Source organism: Nycticebus coucang, chromosome X (genome assembly GCF_027406575.1).
Source record: "Nycticebus coucang isolate mNycCou1 chromosome X, mNycCou1.pri, whole genome shotgun sequence".
NCBI classification, from domain to species: domain Eukaryota; kingdom Metazoa; phylum Chordata; class Mammalia; order Primates; family Lorisidae; genus Nycticebus; species Nycticebus coucang.
In genome coordinates this window covers 176,704,542-176,725,123 of record NC_069804.1, presented here as the reverse complement: position 1 = coordinate 176,725,123, position 20,582 = coordinate 176,704,542, and the positions used below count along the sequence as shown (strand labels likewise).

Below are 20,582 nucleotides of genomic sequence, written 5' to 3'. Positions count from 1 at the left end.
TCCAAAAATGCCTCAACATGAAAGCATTTGTTATACCCAAGTTGTCTTTTAAGCTTCACAACAACCCCTTGAGACAAATATTACTGCCTTATTTTTTATATGAGGGGAAAGTGCAAGGCTCTGGAAAGACAAGGAATTTTTCATTTCTCTTAGCTAACAGGAACTTGAGTTTGCTCTATTATTTCCTTGATTCCAAAAACTATTTTATCATAGCATCCACACCACGAGTCACAATGGCTGTTTGAACCACATTTTGGTGATTTCTTTTTTTTGTTGTTGTTGTTGTAAAATCAAAGTACTACTTTATTAAATGAGTTATTTCACACAATATGAACATCAATATAATTACAATTGTAAAAAAGTTTTTTATAACAAGGATGGACTGATTTTCAGATTTTCAAATCAGAGTCAACTGTACATTTACACAGAATTGTCTTTGCATGAAGCCCAAAAGGTAACAGCATAAAAATGAGTGCTTCTGTAGCCCCTTTATTTTTGCTGATCAACAGTTTGTTAGAAAAGCAGCTGCAGGTTTGTTACCTAAGGTCTGAGACAGTAGAAGAGTCAAAGGTGTCATGAATTCACCTGTAAACAACTTTATGCCTGAACATCAGCCAATTCTGGAGGAAGTGGAGTCTTAGGATGCTTGCTCTCAAAGTGCTGCTTGAAGGTCTTAGGGTCTGGCATTTGTGTCCTACAGACAGTGCAGGTATATATTAAGGCAGCTTTGGCAGCAGCCTTTTGGTCATGTCCTTGTTTCTTCTTTTGTCCAGCTTGCTTTTTGGCATTTTTCTGCTGAGACTGAATCTTCTGCTGTTCACGAGCCATATCTGGGCCGGGACAGTCTTGGGTTGGAGAGATAGCGCAGCGCTAGAGGGCCGGGGGAAGTCGCTTGAGGGAGAGGAAAGGGGAGCGCGCCTAGCACCGCTTCAGCCGCTTCTGCCCGCCAACAAGGGGAAAGAGGAGAGCCCGGAGCACCCACATTTTGGTGATTTCTATCAGAGAGACGTAGATCTGTTCAAAATAATTCAGACAGATTCTGGACCCACAATTGCCTAAAATGTTGTTCAGAAATGTCCCTAGTGTTAGTCCTACTTTTAGACATATTTGCTGACTTTTTAGACATATTTTCTGTCTAAAACTAACTCTTCCTCTTTGGAAGGTCTAGAACCAAAGGTGTTGGAAAAGATCAACCTGGAAGCTAAGAACACAGACCAAGGTACTCATAGGCTCTGGTTGTTCAATTAAATATTTTTATAGGCCATGAGCTCTGTGTAGAACTGAGGCCACAAAAAAGTGTTATGCACAATAGGTATCCACTTAAACTATGACTGGAACCTATAGGAGGTATCAACTCATTGAATAATTTACCCATAATCTTGGGAGAAATTCTAAATATAGTCCTATTCTGCTTTACAAAAAAATAAAGGATAATTGATACTAGAGTAAAAACAATATGTCCCTGGCAGCTTCTTTCTCTCTCTCCCCCCCCCACACACACACCTCTTTCTCTCTCTCCCCAACTCCCTCCCTCCCTCTCTATTTCTCCCTCTCAGCACCATTTTACATTTAACATAGAAGTAGTACTGGTAAAAAGATTTGGATTCTGAAGACTTAGGTTGCATTATTTCCGGTAATATCATTTAGTAGGCACTTGTGGGGCTTAGTGCAACTCAAACTCTCTGAGTCTCAGTTTTCTCATCTGTAGAATGAATAATTTAATCCCAATACTGTACTCAGAGATCTTTTACTGGGGGAGAAGAAGAATATTAATTAAGAAAACACACACACAAATATTTAATCATTGGTAATATAGTGGGTTATCATTAAATATTAATAATGATAACAGTTTCAAAACATTGAGTAAATACTCATTCCTTGCCAAACTCTGTGCTAAAACTTTATGTGCCTTATTTCTTTAGATTCTCACAATAATCATATAACAACCATTCTATTATTTTCCTCATTTTACATATGAAGAAGCAGACTAAGGTAAGTAGTAGATTCCCTGAATTTAAATAAATAACATGTGGCAGAAATGGGATTCGTTCCTAAGACTGTTTGATTTCAAAGACAAATAGGTGAATACTATTATTGTTCCCGTTTCACAGATGAGAAAAACAAAAAGCTTAAGAGATGGCATAACCTGCTGTAGCAGATAGTAAAGCTGTGATACAAACCCAGCTTTCAGTCACACGCTTTTCACCACTTCTAAGAGATATTTGTTGAAATAATTAACACAGCATGAACTAAGAATAGGGCTAAAATGTCCCTTCATGAACACTTGAGTTTCAAGTACTCATATCTGTTTCCCTGAACCTTGCTCCTATTTTGATCAACTTGACACTGGTCTTAGCAATACGTAGAAATTATTTACATAGCAGGGTTTTTTTAGATGTTTTCCTTGGAGACAAAAGAAATAAAAAGAGTGTGGTGGTATTTATTTAAAATACAAGATTAAAATGGTTCAGGAAGCAGCAATCACACTAACCACACTAGCTTTAGGATTCCCTAGTTCAAAATTGCTATAAAAAATACAAGATTATTGAGGTTTTCCACAGATTGAAGTATTCCTTTCAAGTACACATATACAATATACCCAGGAGTATGGACATTAGGAATATACTGCTTTCTTTAATATGTGTTGCTTTAGTCCATTTTTGTTGCTATAAAGGAATACTGGAGGTTACATAATTTATTAAAAGAAGAGAATTATTTGGTTCATAGTTCTTCAGGCTGCACAACTGTATTTTTCAACCTTTTTTATCTCATGGCACAATTGAACCTATAGTTAAAATTCCATGTCAAACTTAAATTACTGTTGATTGAACAGAGTTTAAAAAAGAATATACTTACTGTGCTTTGAACTTCTTTCAAAAAATAGTTTAATTAATGATGTTTAAAATTTTTCACAGCACACCTAAAATCCTCTCACACCACACCAGTGTGCTATGGCACACGGGTTGAAAATCACTGCTGTACAAGAAGCACAGCATTAGTATCTGCTTCTCGTAAGGGCTTCAGGGAACTTCCACGAACAGCAGACAGCAAAGCAGAGAGCCAGCATTTTCAGAGATCACATGGTGACAGAGAAAGAAAGAGAGAGATAGAGGCAGTCCCATGCTCTTGTTAACAACCAGCTCTCCCAGGAACTAGTACAAGTGAGAACTCAATCTACTTACCTCTCCCAGCGAAGGCATTAATCTAGTCATCATGAGGAATGTGCCCCATTTTCCCAAGCATGTTCCATCAGGCCTCACCTTCAACACTGGGGACCAAATTTCAACATAAGGTTTGGGGGGGACAAATATTCAAACTATAGCATGTACCTTTTGTATTAAACCAGCTAACATTTATTCCCATGTTGTGCATCACATAAATCTTCCTGACACTGAGACGTATTATAACATTAATATAAAATAATATTTGTTAATATTAATTCATTGACTGGAATACAAAGCTGGAAAATCTTTTTGTTTTCCCTTTTGGCTACATTCTCAGATAATACCACCTTATCCATGAGACCACAGATAAAGCCCTTTCTTTCAGCTCATCTGCCAAGCTCGGTCGGCAAGTCTTTCCTAGCTATTAACTTGTCTTCTTTTTCACATGTTTTAACTCCAGCCTAGGCAGATCTCTTCTGTCTAATCAATGATAATATCACCTTATCATGATCTTTTCCACAACATAGTGCTATTCCCTGGACTAGCTAATCCACACCTACACACAGCTACCTGAGAACCATTTCCTTCATCTAGTGCTCTAATGAGTATGTGTTAGCAGCAGAAGTCTGCTCCCTTCTGGATGGTGGGGTCACCATAGTCCCATAGCAAACAAATTAATAGGGAGAGCTTGCATATTGCTAGAATATAGTACCAAACATAGCAATTCAGATCCAAGAAGAAACAGAGACAACCAGAGAAGAAATGAGGGCACATTAGGTTTTAAATCAGGCAACCAATAGTTAATGATTCTGGCTTCCACTGTACTTAAGGTTACTTGAAACATCTCTCCCCAGCAAATAAAATATGACTGCTGAGCATTTCCCCCCCTAGAAATGTACTTAATGAATATATTTAACTGTTTAATTCAATAGAAAACCTCTATTAATTCACATGTGATGGAGGCCACCACTAGAGGTTAGTGGGAAGGAAGAGACAACAGAGAAGGTTCAAAATAAACCTAAATTTAAGCAGTCATTTGGCCCTAGAAAAATTAGTGCAACAAACCAAATCAAATGCAAAACCAAAAAGTGAAGAAATCTGTAGGGTCCTTGCATATGTAAGAGGATAAAGCATACTTAGATTTCTTTAAAACATCTCTTTCAAATTTCTGGATACTTTTATGTAATAAACAGAAGATAAGTAATGCTTTACAATAACTGTCTCATTAAATCTAAATTAAGTGCTTAAGATACTTAAATGTGATCAATTTTGTACTATATTATGGGTTTTTTCTTATGGCTTAAAATCATGTAAAATGTAGCTATGGTCAATTTCTGCCCCAGTAAACCTGACAAAAAGAGGTTATTATTTATAACACTCCACTGCTGAACTGACAAGTATTGTAGAAAGGGAACGACTCAGGAGGCAAACTCACAACTCAGAGGAGAGATGAGTCATCCAACATATTTAAAAGTGAATTTGAATTAAACCAGCCCACCCATTAACGTGGTGAGGATTAGTGACAGGGTATGATTCAATTTACAGATGAAACTTTCTTTTCTTTTTGTTATTTATTTTAAGTTAAGGTGTATGCCACTCATATATTCAAATTAAGACACCAGGAATTCGGGTACTTGCGTGTGCCTATGAGGTCATATACTAGTTATTGTATTTGTCTGTGGAAATCATTTCTCTTTTGGCATTGATGAAATTAAAAAATAACTAATGGCATTATGATAAATCAGATAGTCAGGCTATAGTTCAAAAAATTTACTTTTTAAATTCCAATATTAAATATGCCTTTAATTTATGCATCTACTTAAAATGAACAATGCTAGTGATGGAGTTCTAGAAATAATTAAGATAATCCTGTCAAAACAAATAGAGGTTTGAGGAGCAAGATGGCAGCCAAGTAACAGCTTCCTTGCAACTAGGCTTGTGAGCCTGGAGAGAGAAGACTCTAGGCATCTCTGGCTGGTGGGATCTGCCCAGAAACATCTTTGGGGACACAGGGAGTCAGCAAGAGACTTCTAGACCCCATGAGGAGGACAAAAGCAGTGGAGAACTGGCAAGTGTTTGCATGTGTTCGTTTGGTCTAATCCCGCCAGCAGCTGTATGTACAGCAGCAGTGAGATTGCAAACTGGAAAGGTCTTACCTGTGAGCTCTTTGGGGGTTTTTTTTCGACTTGGCACTCAATTGATCTACCTGGGAGAACTTGGGCAAGAGTGTGGAGGACTTTAAGCATTGTGTAGGGCCCCAGACTGAGCCGTTGAGCCAGACAAAGATAATAATGTTTGGCTGTGGGCCGCATGGTGCCACTGTGGGAGAACTGCCCTGGCAAGCTCCACCCTCAGGATTGCAGAGCAAGGATCAGGCATGTGCCAGTAATCAAGTGACTGACCAGCCTCAAGGTGGGGACTGAGAGGCCTTACACCCTTAGCCCTCAGGGGCATAGAGTGAGATCAGCTTTAGCACACTGGGACTCATCGAAACCCTAGTCCAGAGGTATGGCAATGTAAAGAGCAAGAGAAAGTGAAAGGAAAATTAGGGCAAGAAAACAGATAAAATAAATCACTCTTGTGGAAGAATCAGCAGAAAAATCCTGGCAACATGAAAAACCAGTCCAGAGCAACCCCCTAAGGGATTGTGGGGTAGCTACTGCAGAGCATTCCTCCTATAAAGAAATGTTAGAAATGACGGAAAAGGAATTTAGAATACAGATGATGAAAACAATGAAAGAAATTATGGAAACAATGAAGGAAACTGCTGATAAAGTGGAAAACAACCAAAAGGAAATCCAAAAACAGAATCAGATAAGAGATGGATAATACGAAGAATATAGAAAGGATATAGCAGAGCTGAAGGAACTGAAGCAGACAATTAGGGAACTTAAAGATACGATAGAAAGTATCAACAACAGAGTAGACCATGCAGAAGAAAGAATCTCAGAGGTAAAGGACAAAGCTCTTGAGATAACTCAGATAGTTAAAGAGACAGAAAAAGAGAGAGAGAAAGAAGAATTTTCACTGACAGAAATATGGGACTTTATGAAGCATTCAAACATACAACTTATAGGTATCCCAGAAGGGGAAGAAGAATGACCCAAGGGAATGGAAGCCATACTAGAGAATATTATAAATGAAAATTTCCAAAATATCACCAAATATTCTGACACACTCCTTTCAGAAGGATATCAGACACCAGTTTGCCTCAATTCTAACCAAGCTTCTCCAAGACACATTGGGATAAACCTGTCAAAGTCAAGACAAAAGAAAAAATTATTCAAGCTGCCAGGAGTAAGCACCAGTTGACCTACAGGGGCAAATCCATCAGGGTGACTGCAGACTTCTCTACTGAAACTTTCCAAGCAAGAAGACAATGGTCATTTACCTTTAATCTACTTAAACAGAACAATTTCCAGCCCAGAATTCTATATACTACTAAGCTAATTTATGGAGAAATCAAATCATTTACTGATATACAAACATTGAGGAAATTTGCCACAACAAGACCAGCTCTACAGGAAACAATTCAACCTGTTCTACACACTGACCATCACAATGGATCAACAACAAAGTAAGAACTCAGCAATTAAAGGACAGAACCTAACTTCCACACTGATGCAAAAGATAAAACTAAGCAATGGACTCTCACAAAATAAAATGAATAGAACACTACCACACTTACCAATTATCTAAATAAATGTTAATGGCTTGAATACCCCACTGAAGAGGCATAGATTGGCTGAGCGGATTAAAAAACACAAGCCATCCATTCGCTATCTGCAGAAAACACATCTAGCTTCAAAAGACAAATTAAAACTCTAAGTTAAGGGTTGGAAGAAAATTTTTCAGGCAAATGGAATTCAGAAGAAAGAGGAGTTGCAATCTTATTTTCAGATACATGTGGATTTAAAGCAACTAAAGTCAAAAAAAATCAAAGTCATAAAAGACAAAGATGGTCACTTTATATTGATGAAGGGAAAAATACAACAAGAAGACGTTTCAATTCTAAATATTTATGCACCCAATTTAAATGCTCCCAGATTCTTGAAACAGACCTTACACAGTCTGAGCAATATGATATCCTACAATATCATAGTAACAGGGGACTTTAACACTCCTCTTACAGAGCTGGACAGATCCTCCAAACAGAAATTAAACAAAGATATAAGGGACTTCAGGGAGACCCTAGAACAACTGTGCTTGATAGACGCATACAGAACACTCCATCCCAAAGATAAAGAATATACATTCTTCTCATCAGACCATGGAACATTCTCCAAAATTGATCATGTTCCAGGACACAAAACAAACCTCAACGGAATCAAAAGAATTGAAATTTTACCTTGTATTTTCTCAGACCACAAGGCACTAGTGGTGGAACTCAACTCCAACAAAAACGTTCAACCCTACACAAAGGCATGGAAATTGAAACAACCTTCTGTTGAATGACATTTGGGTGTAGGAAGAAATAAAAGAGGAAATTACTAACTTCCTTGAGGATAACAATAATAAAGACACAAGCTAACAAAACCTGTGGGATACTGCAAAAGCAGTTTTGAGAGGAAAATTTATCACTTTAGATGACTACATTCAAAAACCAGAAAGAGCACATCAACAAACTCACAAGCCATCTTATGGAATTGGAAAAAGAAGAACAATCTAAGCCTAAATCCAGCAGAAGAAAAGAAATATCCAAAATTAAATCAGAGATCAATGAAATTGAAAACAAAAGAATTGTTCAGAAAATCAATGAAACAAGGAGTTGGTTTTATGAAAAAAAAATAAAATAAAATAGATAAACCTTTGGCCAGACTAACTAGAAATAGAAAAGTAAAATATCTTGTCACTTCAATCAGAAATGATAAAGAGAAAATAACAACAGATGCCACAGAGATACAAGAGATCATCTCTGAATACTACAAAAAAATCTATGTCCAGAAATTTGATAATGTGAAAGAAATGGATCAATATTTGGAATCACACCATCTCCCTAGACTAGCCAGGAAGAAATAGATCTCCTGAACAGACCAATTTCAAGCACTGACATCAAAGAAACAATAAAAATATCTTTCAACAAAGAAGCCTGGTCTGGATGGCTTCACACCAGAATTCTATCAAACTTTCATGGAAGAGCTTATTCCCGTACTGCAGAAATTATTTCAAAAAATTAAGGAGGAAGTAATCTTCCCCAACACGTTCTACAAATCAAACATTATGAGGATACCAAAACCAGGAAAAGACTCAACTAAAAAGGAGAATTTCAAACCAATTTCACTAATGAATACAAATGCAAAAATTCTCAACAAAATTCAGTCAATAGATTACACCTTATCATTAACAAAGTCCTACATCATGATCAAGTAGGTTTCATCCCAGGAATTCAAGGCTGGTTAAACATATGCAAGTTCATAAACATTATCCACCGTATTAACAGAAGCAAAAACAAAGACCATATGATCCTCTCAATAGATGCAGAAAAAGCATTTGATAAAATCCAGCATCCTTTTCAAATTAGAACACTGAAGAGTAGAGGCATACAGGGAACATTTCTGAAACTGATCAAAGCTATCTATGACAAACCTACAGCTAATATTTTACTGAATGGAGTAAACTGAAAGCTTTTCCACTTAGAAGTGGAACTAGACAAGGTTGCCCTCTGTCACCATTATTATTCAATATAGTGCTGGAAGTTCTAGCCAATACAATTAGGCAAGACAAGGAAATAAAGGGAATCCAAATGGGAGCAGAGGAGGTCAAACTCTCCCTCTTTGCTGACGACATGATCTTATAGGTAGAGAACCCCAAAGACTCAACCACAAGACTCCTGGAAGTCATCAAAAAATACAGTAATGTCTCAGGATATAAAATCAACGTCCACAAGTCAGTAGCCTTTGTACATGCCAATAACAGTCAAGATGAGAGGCTAATTAAGGACACAATTCCCTTCACCATAGCTCCAAAGAAAATGAAATACCTAGGAATATACCTAACAAAGGAGGTGAAGGAACTCTATAAAGAAAATTATGAAATCCTAAGAAAGGAAATAGCACAGGATATTAACAAATGGAAGAACATACCATGCTCATGGATGGGAAGAATCAACATTGTTAAAATGGCTACCTCCCAAAGCAATCTACCTATTCAATGCTAACCATATTAAGATAGCAACATTGTACTTTCAAGATTTGGAAACAATGATTCTGCATTTTGTATGGAACCAGAAAAAACCCTTTATAGCTAAGGCAGTTCTTAGTAATAAAAACAAAACTGGGGGCATCACAATACCAGATTTTAGACTGTACTACAAAGCCATAGTGGTCAAGACAGCATGGTACTGGCACAAAAATCGAGACATAGACATTTGGAATCGAGTAGAAAACCAAGAAATGAAACTAACATCTTACAACCACCTAATCTTTGATAAACCAAACAAGAACATACCTTGGAGGAAAGACTCCCTACTCAATAAATGGTGCTGGGAGAACTGGATATCCACATGTAAAGACAGAAACTGGACCCACACCTTTCTCCACTCACAAAAATTGATTCAAGATGGATAAAGGACTTAAATTTAAGGCATGAAAAAATAAAAATCCTCAAAGAAAGAATAGGAAAAACAATGGAAGATATTGGCCTAGGGGAAAGACTTCATGAAGAAGACTGCCGTGGCAATTGCAACAACAACAAAAATAAACAAATGGGACTTAATTAAACTAAAAAGCCTCCATACAGCTAAGGAAACAACAACCAAAGCAAATGGACCATGTACACAATGGGAATAGACATTTGCATATTTTGAATCAGACAAAAGCTTGATAACTAGGATCTGTAGAGAACTCAAATTAATCCACATGAAAAAAAGCCAACAATCCCATATATCAATGGGCAAGAGACATGAATAGAACCTTCTCTAATAAAGACAGATGAATGGCTAACAAACATATGAAAAAATGTTCATCATCCCTAATCATTAGAGAAATGCAGATCAAAACCACCCTGAGATACCATCTAACCCCAGAGAGAATGGCCCACATCACAAAATCTCAAAATGGCAGATCCTGGTGTGGATGTGGAAAGAAGGGAACACTTTTACCCTGTCGGTGAGACTGCAAACTAATACAACCTTTTTGGAAGGAAGTATAGAGAACCCTCAAAGAACTCAAGCTAGACCTCCCATTTGATTCTGCAATCCCATTACTGGGCATCTACCCAGAAGGAAAAATATCCTTTTATCATAAGGACACTTGCACTAGACTTTATTGCAGCTGAATTTACAATCGCCAAAATGTGGAAACAGCCTAAATGCCCACCAACCCAGGAATGGATTAACAAGCTGTGGTATATGTACACCATGAAATACCATTCAGCCAGTAAAATAAATGGAGACTTTATAGCCTTTGTATTAACCTGGATGGAAGTGGAACACATTATTCTTAGTAGAGCATCACAAGAATGGAGAAGCATGAATCCTATGTACTCAATTTTGATATTAGGAAAATTAATGACAATTAATGACACTGTGGGGGTGAGAGAAGGGGAGAGCAGAGAGAGAAAGGAGCAGGGAGGGATGGGGAAAGGAAGAGCAGAGAGAGGGAAGGAAGGAGGGGATGTGGTCTTGGTGTGTACCACACCTTTTGGGGGCAAGGCATGATTGTAAGAGGGACTTTACCTAACAAATACAATCAGTGTAACCTGGTTTCTTGTACCCTCAATGAATCCCCAACAGTAAATTTAAAAAAAAAAAAGAATAGAAGTGGCACATCCTTATTAGCTCATAATGCCTGTTTGAATGCAAGATTCTCTTCCCTTGCTTTTATTTCTTGTAAAAGATTATCCATTGAAAAGCAGGCCATTCCCTGATTTATTACTGGCTCCAAATAAAGTTGGGTTCCAGAAGAGATCTAAAATACCAGTAAAACTCAGGGGTCAGGATTGGCTGCTCCCTGATTTCACCAGTACTGTATAGTCTATTAGAGGTAAAAAGTTATCTGACTCTTTAGGAAGAAAGATTTCCACAATTAATCCAGGGATATATATATATATATATATATATATATATATATATATATATATCCCTGGTGTGTGTGTGTGTGTATATATATATATATATATATATTTTTTTTTTTTTAAGAGACAGAGTCTCACTTTATCACCCTCGGTAGAGTGCCATGGCGTCACAGCTGACAGCAACCTCCAACTCCTGGGCTTAGGCAATTCTTTTGCCTCAGCCTCCTGCTAAGTTCCGGCCAATTACATATAACTGGAAATATTATGATTATGTTAGACCTCAATACAGACTTATTAAAGGGAACTGTCTTAACATAGAGATAGGCACTATTTGCCTTCCTATCATTCTTTCTCCTTGCTGCATGAAATGTAGCCCAAATGGCTAGAACTTCAGCAGCCTTCTTGGTCCTTGAAGTGATGTGAAAGGTGGAAGCTCCAGCATTAGTATGATGAATCATAAAGACAAAAGGGGACCGAGTATCTTTTGATCTTGGAAATGATATGTTAGTCCTGGACCTCTTACCTCCAGATTTCTTTCATATGAGAGATAAACTTTCATCTTTTGTAAACCACTGTTACTTTCGGTTTTCTGTTCTATGAAGGCAAATGCAATCAATCCTAACTAATGCAAGATGACACTAATATCTCTTTCTTACAGATAGGAAAATTGAAGTATATAGAGGTTCAATAATTTGCTCAAGGTCTTAGAGCTACTAAGTAGTGAAGCATAGCTCTGAATCCAAGTACACACACGTACATCCTATATACTGCATACAGTGAATATTAACTACATATATATTTGGTATCTTTTTGTTTGTACACTTTCACCTGCAGAGGAAATCATATAGTTAACATTTACTGAATACCTAAAATGTGTCAGGAACATTGTTAAGTCCTTTTCACGCATCAACTAGTTTAATCATCACAACAACTATAAAAAATAGCTACTATAATTATTCCCATTTTAGAGATGAGGAAAATGAGAAGATTCAGAAAGGTCAAGGCCTCACAGCTGGAAAGTAGTACAGCTAGTACTCAAAGTCAGGTCTATCCAATATATTGAACTTTCAAGGAGACTTTACTGCTAAATGTGTCTGTCTACCACCCGCATAACAGTAGAGAATACCCATCTTTTATGGTCCTGGTGTCTGGTAGCTAGGAAATGTTGGCAGCCTCAACAATGAAGAAAATGTACATTGGCGTTCCACTGCTGCTTGCTCAATATATCACTGACACACTGTTTTTGGTATGTCTCAAACTTATCAAGCATTAAGTCTAGCCTATAGGGAAGAGAAACTATAGGACTTTTTTCATTTTTTCATTAACTTCACATGGCTTTTTCCTTTTCACCATATAAATGCCACTTCCTCAGAGAGTTATTTCCCTGAAAATCTAAAGTAGCAACTGTTTGCTCATCATACATTTTATTATGTGATACTGTGCAGTTTATTCATTAACTTGCATATTGGTTATCTTAGTTCACTGGAATGTAGACTACAAGAAGCTTAATTACTAGAATGGCTAATTCTTCTCTACCTTGTCTTTTTTGTTATCATTGGGGATTCATTCAGGGTACAAAGAACCAAGTTGCATTGATTACATTTCTTAGGTAAAGTCCCTCTTATAATTGTGTCCCACCCACAAAAGGTGTGTCACACACTGTGACCGCCCCTATTCCCCTCCCTCCTTCCCTCTCTTTACTCCCCCCTTCCCCGACCTCCCACCATGTACTAGATCATTACTTGTCCTCATATCAGAATTGAGTACATAGGATTCTTGCTTCTCAATTCTTGTGATGCTTTGCTAAGAATAATGTGTTCCACTTCCATCCAGGTTAATATAAAAAATGTAAAGTCTTCGTCTTTTTAATGGCTGAATAATATTCCATGGTGTACATATACCACAGACTGTTAATCCATTCCTGGGTTGGTGGACATTTAGGCTGTTTCCACGTTTTGGCAATTGTAAATTAAGCTGTGATAAGCAGTCTAGTGCAAGTGTCCTTCGGATAAAAGAATTTTTTTTTTTCCTTCTGGGTAGATGCCCAGTAATGGGATTGCAGGATCAAATGGAAGGTCTAGTTTGGGTCCTTTGAGGGTTCTTCATACTTCCTTCCAAAAAGGTTGTATTAGTGTGCAGTCCCACCAACAGTGTAAAAGTGTTCCCTTCTCTCCACATCCACACAAGCACCTGCAATTTTGAGATTTTGTGATGTTCTCCATTCTCACTGGGGTTAGATGATGTCTCAGGGTAGTTTTGATTTACATTTTCCTAATAATTGGGAATGATGAGCATTTTTTCATATGTTTGTTAGCCATTCATCTGTCTTCTTTAGAAAATTTTCTATTCACCTCCCTTGCCCATTAATATAAGTGACTGTTGGCTTTTTTCACGTTGATTAATTTCAGTTCTTTGTAGATCCTAGTTAGCAAGCTTTAGTCTGATTCAAAATATGCAAATATCCTTTCCCATTGTGCATGTTGTCTGTTTGCTTTGGTTGTTGTCTCCTCAGCTGTACAGAAACTTGTCAGTTTAATTAGGTCCCATTTGTTTATTTTTGTTGATGTTGCAATTGAAGGCTTTACCCAGGGGATATCTTCAAGTGTTTTTCCTACACTTTCTTTGAGGATTTTTATCATTTAATGCCTTAAATTTAGGTCTTTTATCCATCTTGAATCAATTTTTCTGAGTAGAGAAAGGTGCAGTCCAGATTCAATCTTTTATATGTGGATATCCAGTTCTCCCAGCACCATTTATTTAATAGGGATTCTTTCCCCCAGTGTATGTTCTGGTTTGGCTCCTCAAAGATTAGGTGGCTGTAAGATATCACTTTCATCTCATGGTTTTCTATTCAATTCCAAATGTCTATGTCTCTCTTTTTGTGTCAGTATCATGCTGTTTTGAACACTGTGGCCTTGTAGTACAGCCAAAAGTCTGGTATGCTGATGCCCCAAGCTTTGGTTTTACCACTAAGAAGTGTCTTAGCTATACAGGGATTTTTCTGGTTCCATACAAAATGAAGAATTATTTTTTCCATGTCTTGAAAGTACAATTTTGGTATTTTTTTTCTTTTTTTTATTAAATAATAGCTGTGTACATTGATATGATCATGGGAAATCATTCACTAGCTTCACAGACCGTTTACCAAGTTTCACATATACCCTTGTAAGATGCACCGCTGGTGTAATCCCACCAATCCCCTTCCCTCTGTAGGTATAGCCATTTGGGAGGTATAGCCTAGAATTTATTTCTTCATTTTGCTAAGTATAAATATAATTTTTCATTGTTGCCTTCCTTAATAATAAGAACTTCATTTTCATTAGTGTTTCTGCTCCTGTTATTTGGTTTTTCCTCCAACTTTATCTTGTAAGGTTTTTTGTTTGTTTGTATTGGTTTGATTTATAGTAATTTTGTTTTTCCTCTCTATTTGGTGAAGGTGGGGTACAGTGTCTGCTCAGGCTGCCAAAGACATGCAGAGCTCAAGGGAATGATCCAACCCAGTACCCCAAGAGGTTGGAGTTTTTAAAGTGTGGGTCAAAATACCCAAAAAATACAATAAGTAACTAAGCAAACATTTACTGAGTGTTTCCTCTGTGCAAGGTCACCTGATTCCTTTGCAGTTAGTGACTGTTTACTCTGGGAGACCAAGAAAAGACAATTTTGATATATACCTTTATAGAAATAGAAGACGTAGCCCTATTCTCCAATGACAATGCTGCAAATATTACCACTAGGTCTCTGTTCAAGGAACCCTTTCAGTATAAAAATATTGATTTGCAGAGCTTGAGATTAAAGATGGCGGCCGAGTAACAGCTTCCCTGCAACTGGGAACAGCAAGTCTGGGGAGACAAGACTCCAGGCATCTCTGGCCGGTGGGATCTGCCTATAATCATCCCTTTGAGGATACAGGGAGCCAGCAAGGGACTTCTGGACCCCAAGAGGAGGACAAAAACAGTGGAAAACTGGCAAGTGGTTGCGTGTGTTCGATCGACCTAATCACGCCGGCAACCATAAGTGCAAGCAGCAGTGAGACTGCAAACCGGAAAGGCCTTACCTGTGAACTGTTTCGGTGTTCTTGGACTTGGCACTCAGTTGAACTGCCTTGGGGAGAGCTTGAGCAGGAGTGTGGAGAACTTTGGGCATTATCTGGGGCCCCAGACTGAGCCACTGAGCTGGGCGCAGGAAGCTATTGTGAAAGAACTACTCCGGCAAGCTCCGCCCTCAGGGTCTCAGAGCAAGGATTGGGCGGGTCAAAGTAACCTACTGACTGAGCAGCTGAAAGGCGGGGACTGAGCTGCCTTACAGCCTTAATCCTTAGGGGCAGAGTGAGACGGTTTTGGCACACTGGAGCCTTGGGCTGTTGCCCTGAGTAGAGTGCCATGATGTCACAGCTCATAGCAACCTCAAACTCCTGGGCTTGGCACCGCCCAGACCTCCATAAGAGCTGTGCAGCGACCCCCAACTGGTGACCCGCACCCACCGGGCCTCCACATTCCCTGACCAGGAACTGTGGGAGCCACACAACCCTGCATCCTACCTCCTGGGTCCTCCCAGCCTCCACAATGGCCCGCTCATCTGGCCAGGGATACTGGTAGCTACATGCCCTCTGGAGCCCTCCCTGCCTCTATGCAGAGCCCTTCTCCTGGCCAGAGACTGCTGGAGCCTTGGGCTCTCTGTGCCAAACTCACTGAGTGCCTGGCACTCCCAGAACCGTGCACACCACCCCCAGCCCTGTTGCTGGATCCGGGTGTGTCACAAACCGGAGCTGCTTCCACAACCAGAACTCGCTAGCTAGAGCAGCCCCAGAGGAACTACACAGGGTCAATCCCTACAAAGATCCAGCAACAATAGAGTGATCCCGCTGGGGTCTAATCTTGGAGAGACACCTCCCCAACTCTGAGGACAGCCAGAGGCAATGGTGAAAAACAATCATGAGGCAAAATCAACAGAAAAACTCTGGCAATATGAATAATCAGAGTAGATCAACTCCCCCAAGGATCAATGGGGCAGAAACAGCACAAGACCCCATGCACAAACAAATAGCTGAGATGTCAGAAATTGAATTCAGGATCTGGATAGCAAATAAGATCGAATTAGAATTCCAAAAGTTATCTCAAGAATTCAACGGATTCAAAGATGAAATGACCAAAGATTTTGACACATTGAGACAAGAAGTTGCATCCCTCAAAGATCTGAGAAACACAGTAGAATCCCTCAGTAACAGAATAGAGCAAGCAGAAGAAAGGATTTCTGACATTGAAGACAAAGCTTTCGGACGCTCCCAAACCCTCAAAGAAGAAGAGAAATGGAGACCAAAAACAGACCACTCTCATAGACAGCTCTCGGATAATTTGAATAAAAGCAATATTCGTCTTATAGGGATCCCCGAAAGTGACGAAGTGGCTTCACAAAGCACAGAGTCTCTTCTCCATGAGATTATGAAGGAGAACTTTCCAGACATGCCAAGAGATTCTGAAATTCACATAGCAGACATTCTCAGAACTCCAGCATGACTCAACCCAAATAAGACATCCCCCAGACACATCATAATCAATTTTACTAAAGTTAATATGCAGGAGAAAATTTTGAAAGCTGCCAGATGAAAGAAAACCATTACCTACAAGGGGAAGAATATCAAAATAACTGCAGATCTCTCTGCTGAAACCTTTCACGCTAGAAGAGGATAGTCATTGACTTTTAATCTCCTAAAACAAAATAACTTTCAACCCAGGATCCTGTACCCAGCTAAACTGAGCTTCATTTATAATGGAGAAATTAAATACTTCAACGACATTCAATGTTGAAGAAATTTGCCACAACTAAACCAGCTCTCCAGGACATTCTTAGACCTATCCTCCATAAAGACCAGCGTAATTCTCCACCACAAAAGTAAACCCACCCAAAAAATTTTTGATCAAATTCCAACTTCCACAGTCGCAAAAGGATTAAAAATGTCCACCGGTCTCTCGAAAGGCTTATCAATACTCTCAATTAATGTGAATGGTTTAAATTGTCCTCTAAAGAGGCATAGGTTGGCGGACTGGATACAAAAACTCAAGCCAGATATCCGCTGCATCCAAGAATCGCATCTTACATTAAAAGACAGATATGGACTCAAGGTGAAGGGATGGTCATCTATATTCCAGGCAAATGGAAAGCAGAAAAAAACAGGCATTGCAATCCTGTTCGCAGACACAATAGGCTTTAAACCAACCAAAATAATTAAGGATAAGGATAGACACTTCATATTTGTTAAAGGTAATACTCAATATGATGAGATCTCAATTATTAATATTTATGCACCCAACCACAACGCACCTCATAAGAGAAACTCTAACAGACATGAGCAACTCGATTTCCTCCACTTCCATAGCAGTTGGAGATTTTTAACACCCCTTTTTCAGTCCTGGATAGATCCTCCAAAAAGAAGCTAAGCAAAGAAATTTTAGATTTAAACTCAACCATTCAACATCTGGACTTAACAGACATCTACAGAGCATTTCATCCCAAAAAAACTGAATACACATTCTTCTCATCAGCCCACGGAACACACTCCAAAATAGACCACATCCTAGGCCACAAATCTAACCTCAGCAAATTTAAAAAAACAGAAATTATTCCTTGCATCTTCTCAGACCATCATGGAATAAAAGTTGAACTCAATAACAAAAGGAACCTGCATACCCATACAAAAACATGGAAGCTAAACAACCTTATGCTAAAGGATACATGGGTTATAGACGAGATTAAGAAGGAAATCACCGTATTTTTGGAACAAAACAAATATCAATACACGAATTACCAGAACTTCTGGGATACTGTAAAGGCAGTCCTAAGAGGGAAATTTATAGCACTGCAAGCATTCCTCAAGAAAACGGAAAGAGAGGAAATCAATAACTTAATGGAACATATCATGCAACTGGAGAAAGAAGAACACTTCAACCCCAAATGCAGCAGAAGAAAAGAAATAACCAAAATCTGAGCAGAATTAAATGAAATTGAAAACAAAAGAATTATACAACAGATCAATAAATCCAAAAGCTGGTTTTTTGAAAAGATCAATAAAATAGATAAACCTTTGGCCAACATAACCAGGAAAAAAAGAGTAAAATCTTTAATTTCATCAATTGGAAATGGTAATGATGAAATAACAACAGACCCCTCAGAAATTCAAAAAATCCATAACGAATACTACAAGAAACTCTACTCTCACAAATATGAAAATCTGAAAGAAATCGACCAATACCTGGAAGCACACCACCTACCAAGACTTAGCCAGAACGAAGTGGAAATGTTGAACAGGCCTATATCAAGTTCTGAAATAGCATCAACTATACAAAATCTCCCTAAAAAGAAAAGCCCAGGACCAGATGGCTTTACGTCAGAATTCTACCAAACATTTAAAGAAGAACTAGTACCTATACTACTAAACCTCTTCCAAAGTATAGAAAAAGAAGGACTATTACCCAGCACATTCTACGAAGCAAACATCACCTTGATCCCCAAACCTGGGAAAGACCCAACAAGAAAAGAAAATTATAGACCAATATCACTAATGAATATAGATGCTAAAATACTCAATAAGATCCTAACAAACAGAATCCAACAACACATCAAAAAAATTATACACCATGACCAAGTTGGATTTATCCCAGGATCTCAAGGCTGGTTCAATATACGTAAATCTATAAATGTAATTCAACACATAAACAAACTTAAAAATAAAGACCATATGATTCTTTTAATTGATGCAGAAAAAGCTTTTGATAATATCCAGCATCCCTTCATGATCAGAGCACTTAAGAAAATTGGTATAGGGCAGCGCCTGTGGCTCAGTGAGTAGGGCGCCGGCCCCATATGCTGAGGGTGGCGGGTTCGGACCCAGCCCCGGCCAAACTGCAACAGAAAAATAGCCGGGCGTTCTGGCACATGCCTGTAGTCCCAGCTGCTTGGGAGGCTGAGGCAGGAGAATCGCTTAAGCCCAGGAGTTGGAGGTTGCTGTGAGCCATGTGACGCCATGGCACCCTACATGGGGGCGGTACAGTGAGACTCTGTCTCTACAAAAAAAAAAAAAAAAGAAAAGAAAATTGGTATAGAAGGGACATTTCTTAAACTAATAGAGGCCATCTACAGCAAACCCACAGCCAATATCGTATTGAACGGAGTTAAACTGAAATCATTTCCACTTAGATCAGGAACCAGGCAAGGCTGCCTATTGTCTCCATTGCTCTTTAACATTGTAATAGAAGTTTTAGCCATTGCAAATAGGGAAGAAAAGGCGATCAAGGGTATCCACATTGGGTCAGAAGAGATCAAACTTTCACTCTTTGCAAATGATATGATCGTATATCTGGCAAACACTAGGGATTCTACTACAAAACTTTTAGAAGTGATCAAGGAATATAGCAATGTCTCAGGCTAAAAAATCAACACCCATAAATCTGTAGCCTTTATATATACCAACAATAACCAAGCCAAACAAACAGTCAAGGACTCCATTCTTTTCACAGTAGTGCCAAAGAAGATGAAATACTTGGGAGTATACCTAACAAAGGATGTGAAAGATATCTACAGAGAGAACTATGAAACTCTAAGAAAAGAAATAGCCGAAGATGTTAACAGATGGAAAAACATATCATGCTCATGGCTGGGAAGAATCAACATTGTTAAAATGTCCATACTGTGCAAAGCAATATATAATTTTAATGCAATTCCTATTAAAGCTCCACTGTCATACTTTAAAGATCTTGAAAAAATAATACTTCATTTCATATGGAATCAGAAAAAACCTCAAATAGCCAAAACATTACTGAGCAATAAAAACAAAGCAGGAGGAATCACACTACCAGACCTGAGACTGTACTATAAATCCGCAGTGATCAAAACACCATGGTACTGGCACAAAAGCAGAGTAGTAGATGTCTGGAACAGAATAGAGAACCAAGAGATGGATCCAGCTACTTACCGTTATTTGATCTTTGACAAGCCAATTAAAAACATTCAGTGGGGAAAAGATTCCCTATTTAACAAATGGCGCTGGGTAAACTGGCTGGCAACCTGTAGAAGATTGAAACTGGACCCACACCTTTCACCATTAACTAAGATACACTCTCACTGGATAAAAGATTTAAACTTAAGACATCAAACTATAAAAATACTTGAAGAAAGTGCAGGGAAAACTCTTGAAGGAAACGGCCTGGGTGAATATTTTATGAGGAGGACTCCCCAGGCAATTGAAGCAGTATCAAAAATACACTACTGGGACCTGATCAAAATAAAAAGCTTCTGCACAGCCAAGAACATAGTGAGTAAAGCAAGCAGACAGCCCTCAGAATGGGAGAAAATATTTGCAGGTTATACCTCCGATAAAGGTCTAATAACCAGAATCCACAGAGAACTCAAACA

The 20,582-nt window shown here is 38.4% G+C and overlaps 1 protein-coding gene across 1 annotated transcript; it reads right to left on the bottom strand.

The window, feature by feature from the left end:
- Window positions 1-277: 277 nt before the first annotated feature.
- Window positions 278-977, bottom strand: LOC128577512 (zinc finger protein 706-like). The gene has a single exon (XM_053579746.1). It carries the CDS (start codon window positions 826-828, stop codon window positions 598-600), a length of 231 nt encoding a protein of 76 aa, XP_053435721.1. The 5' UTR covers window positions 829-977; the 3' UTR covers window positions 278-597.
- Between the last annotated feature and the right edge of the window lie 19,605 nt (window positions 978-20,582).

Excerpts from the sequence above, each read along its gene's own strand:
- LOC128577512 (XM_053579746.1), bottom strand. The coding sequence starts at position 828 with ATGGCTCGTGAACAGCAGAAGATTCAGTCTCAGCAGAAAAATGCCAAA.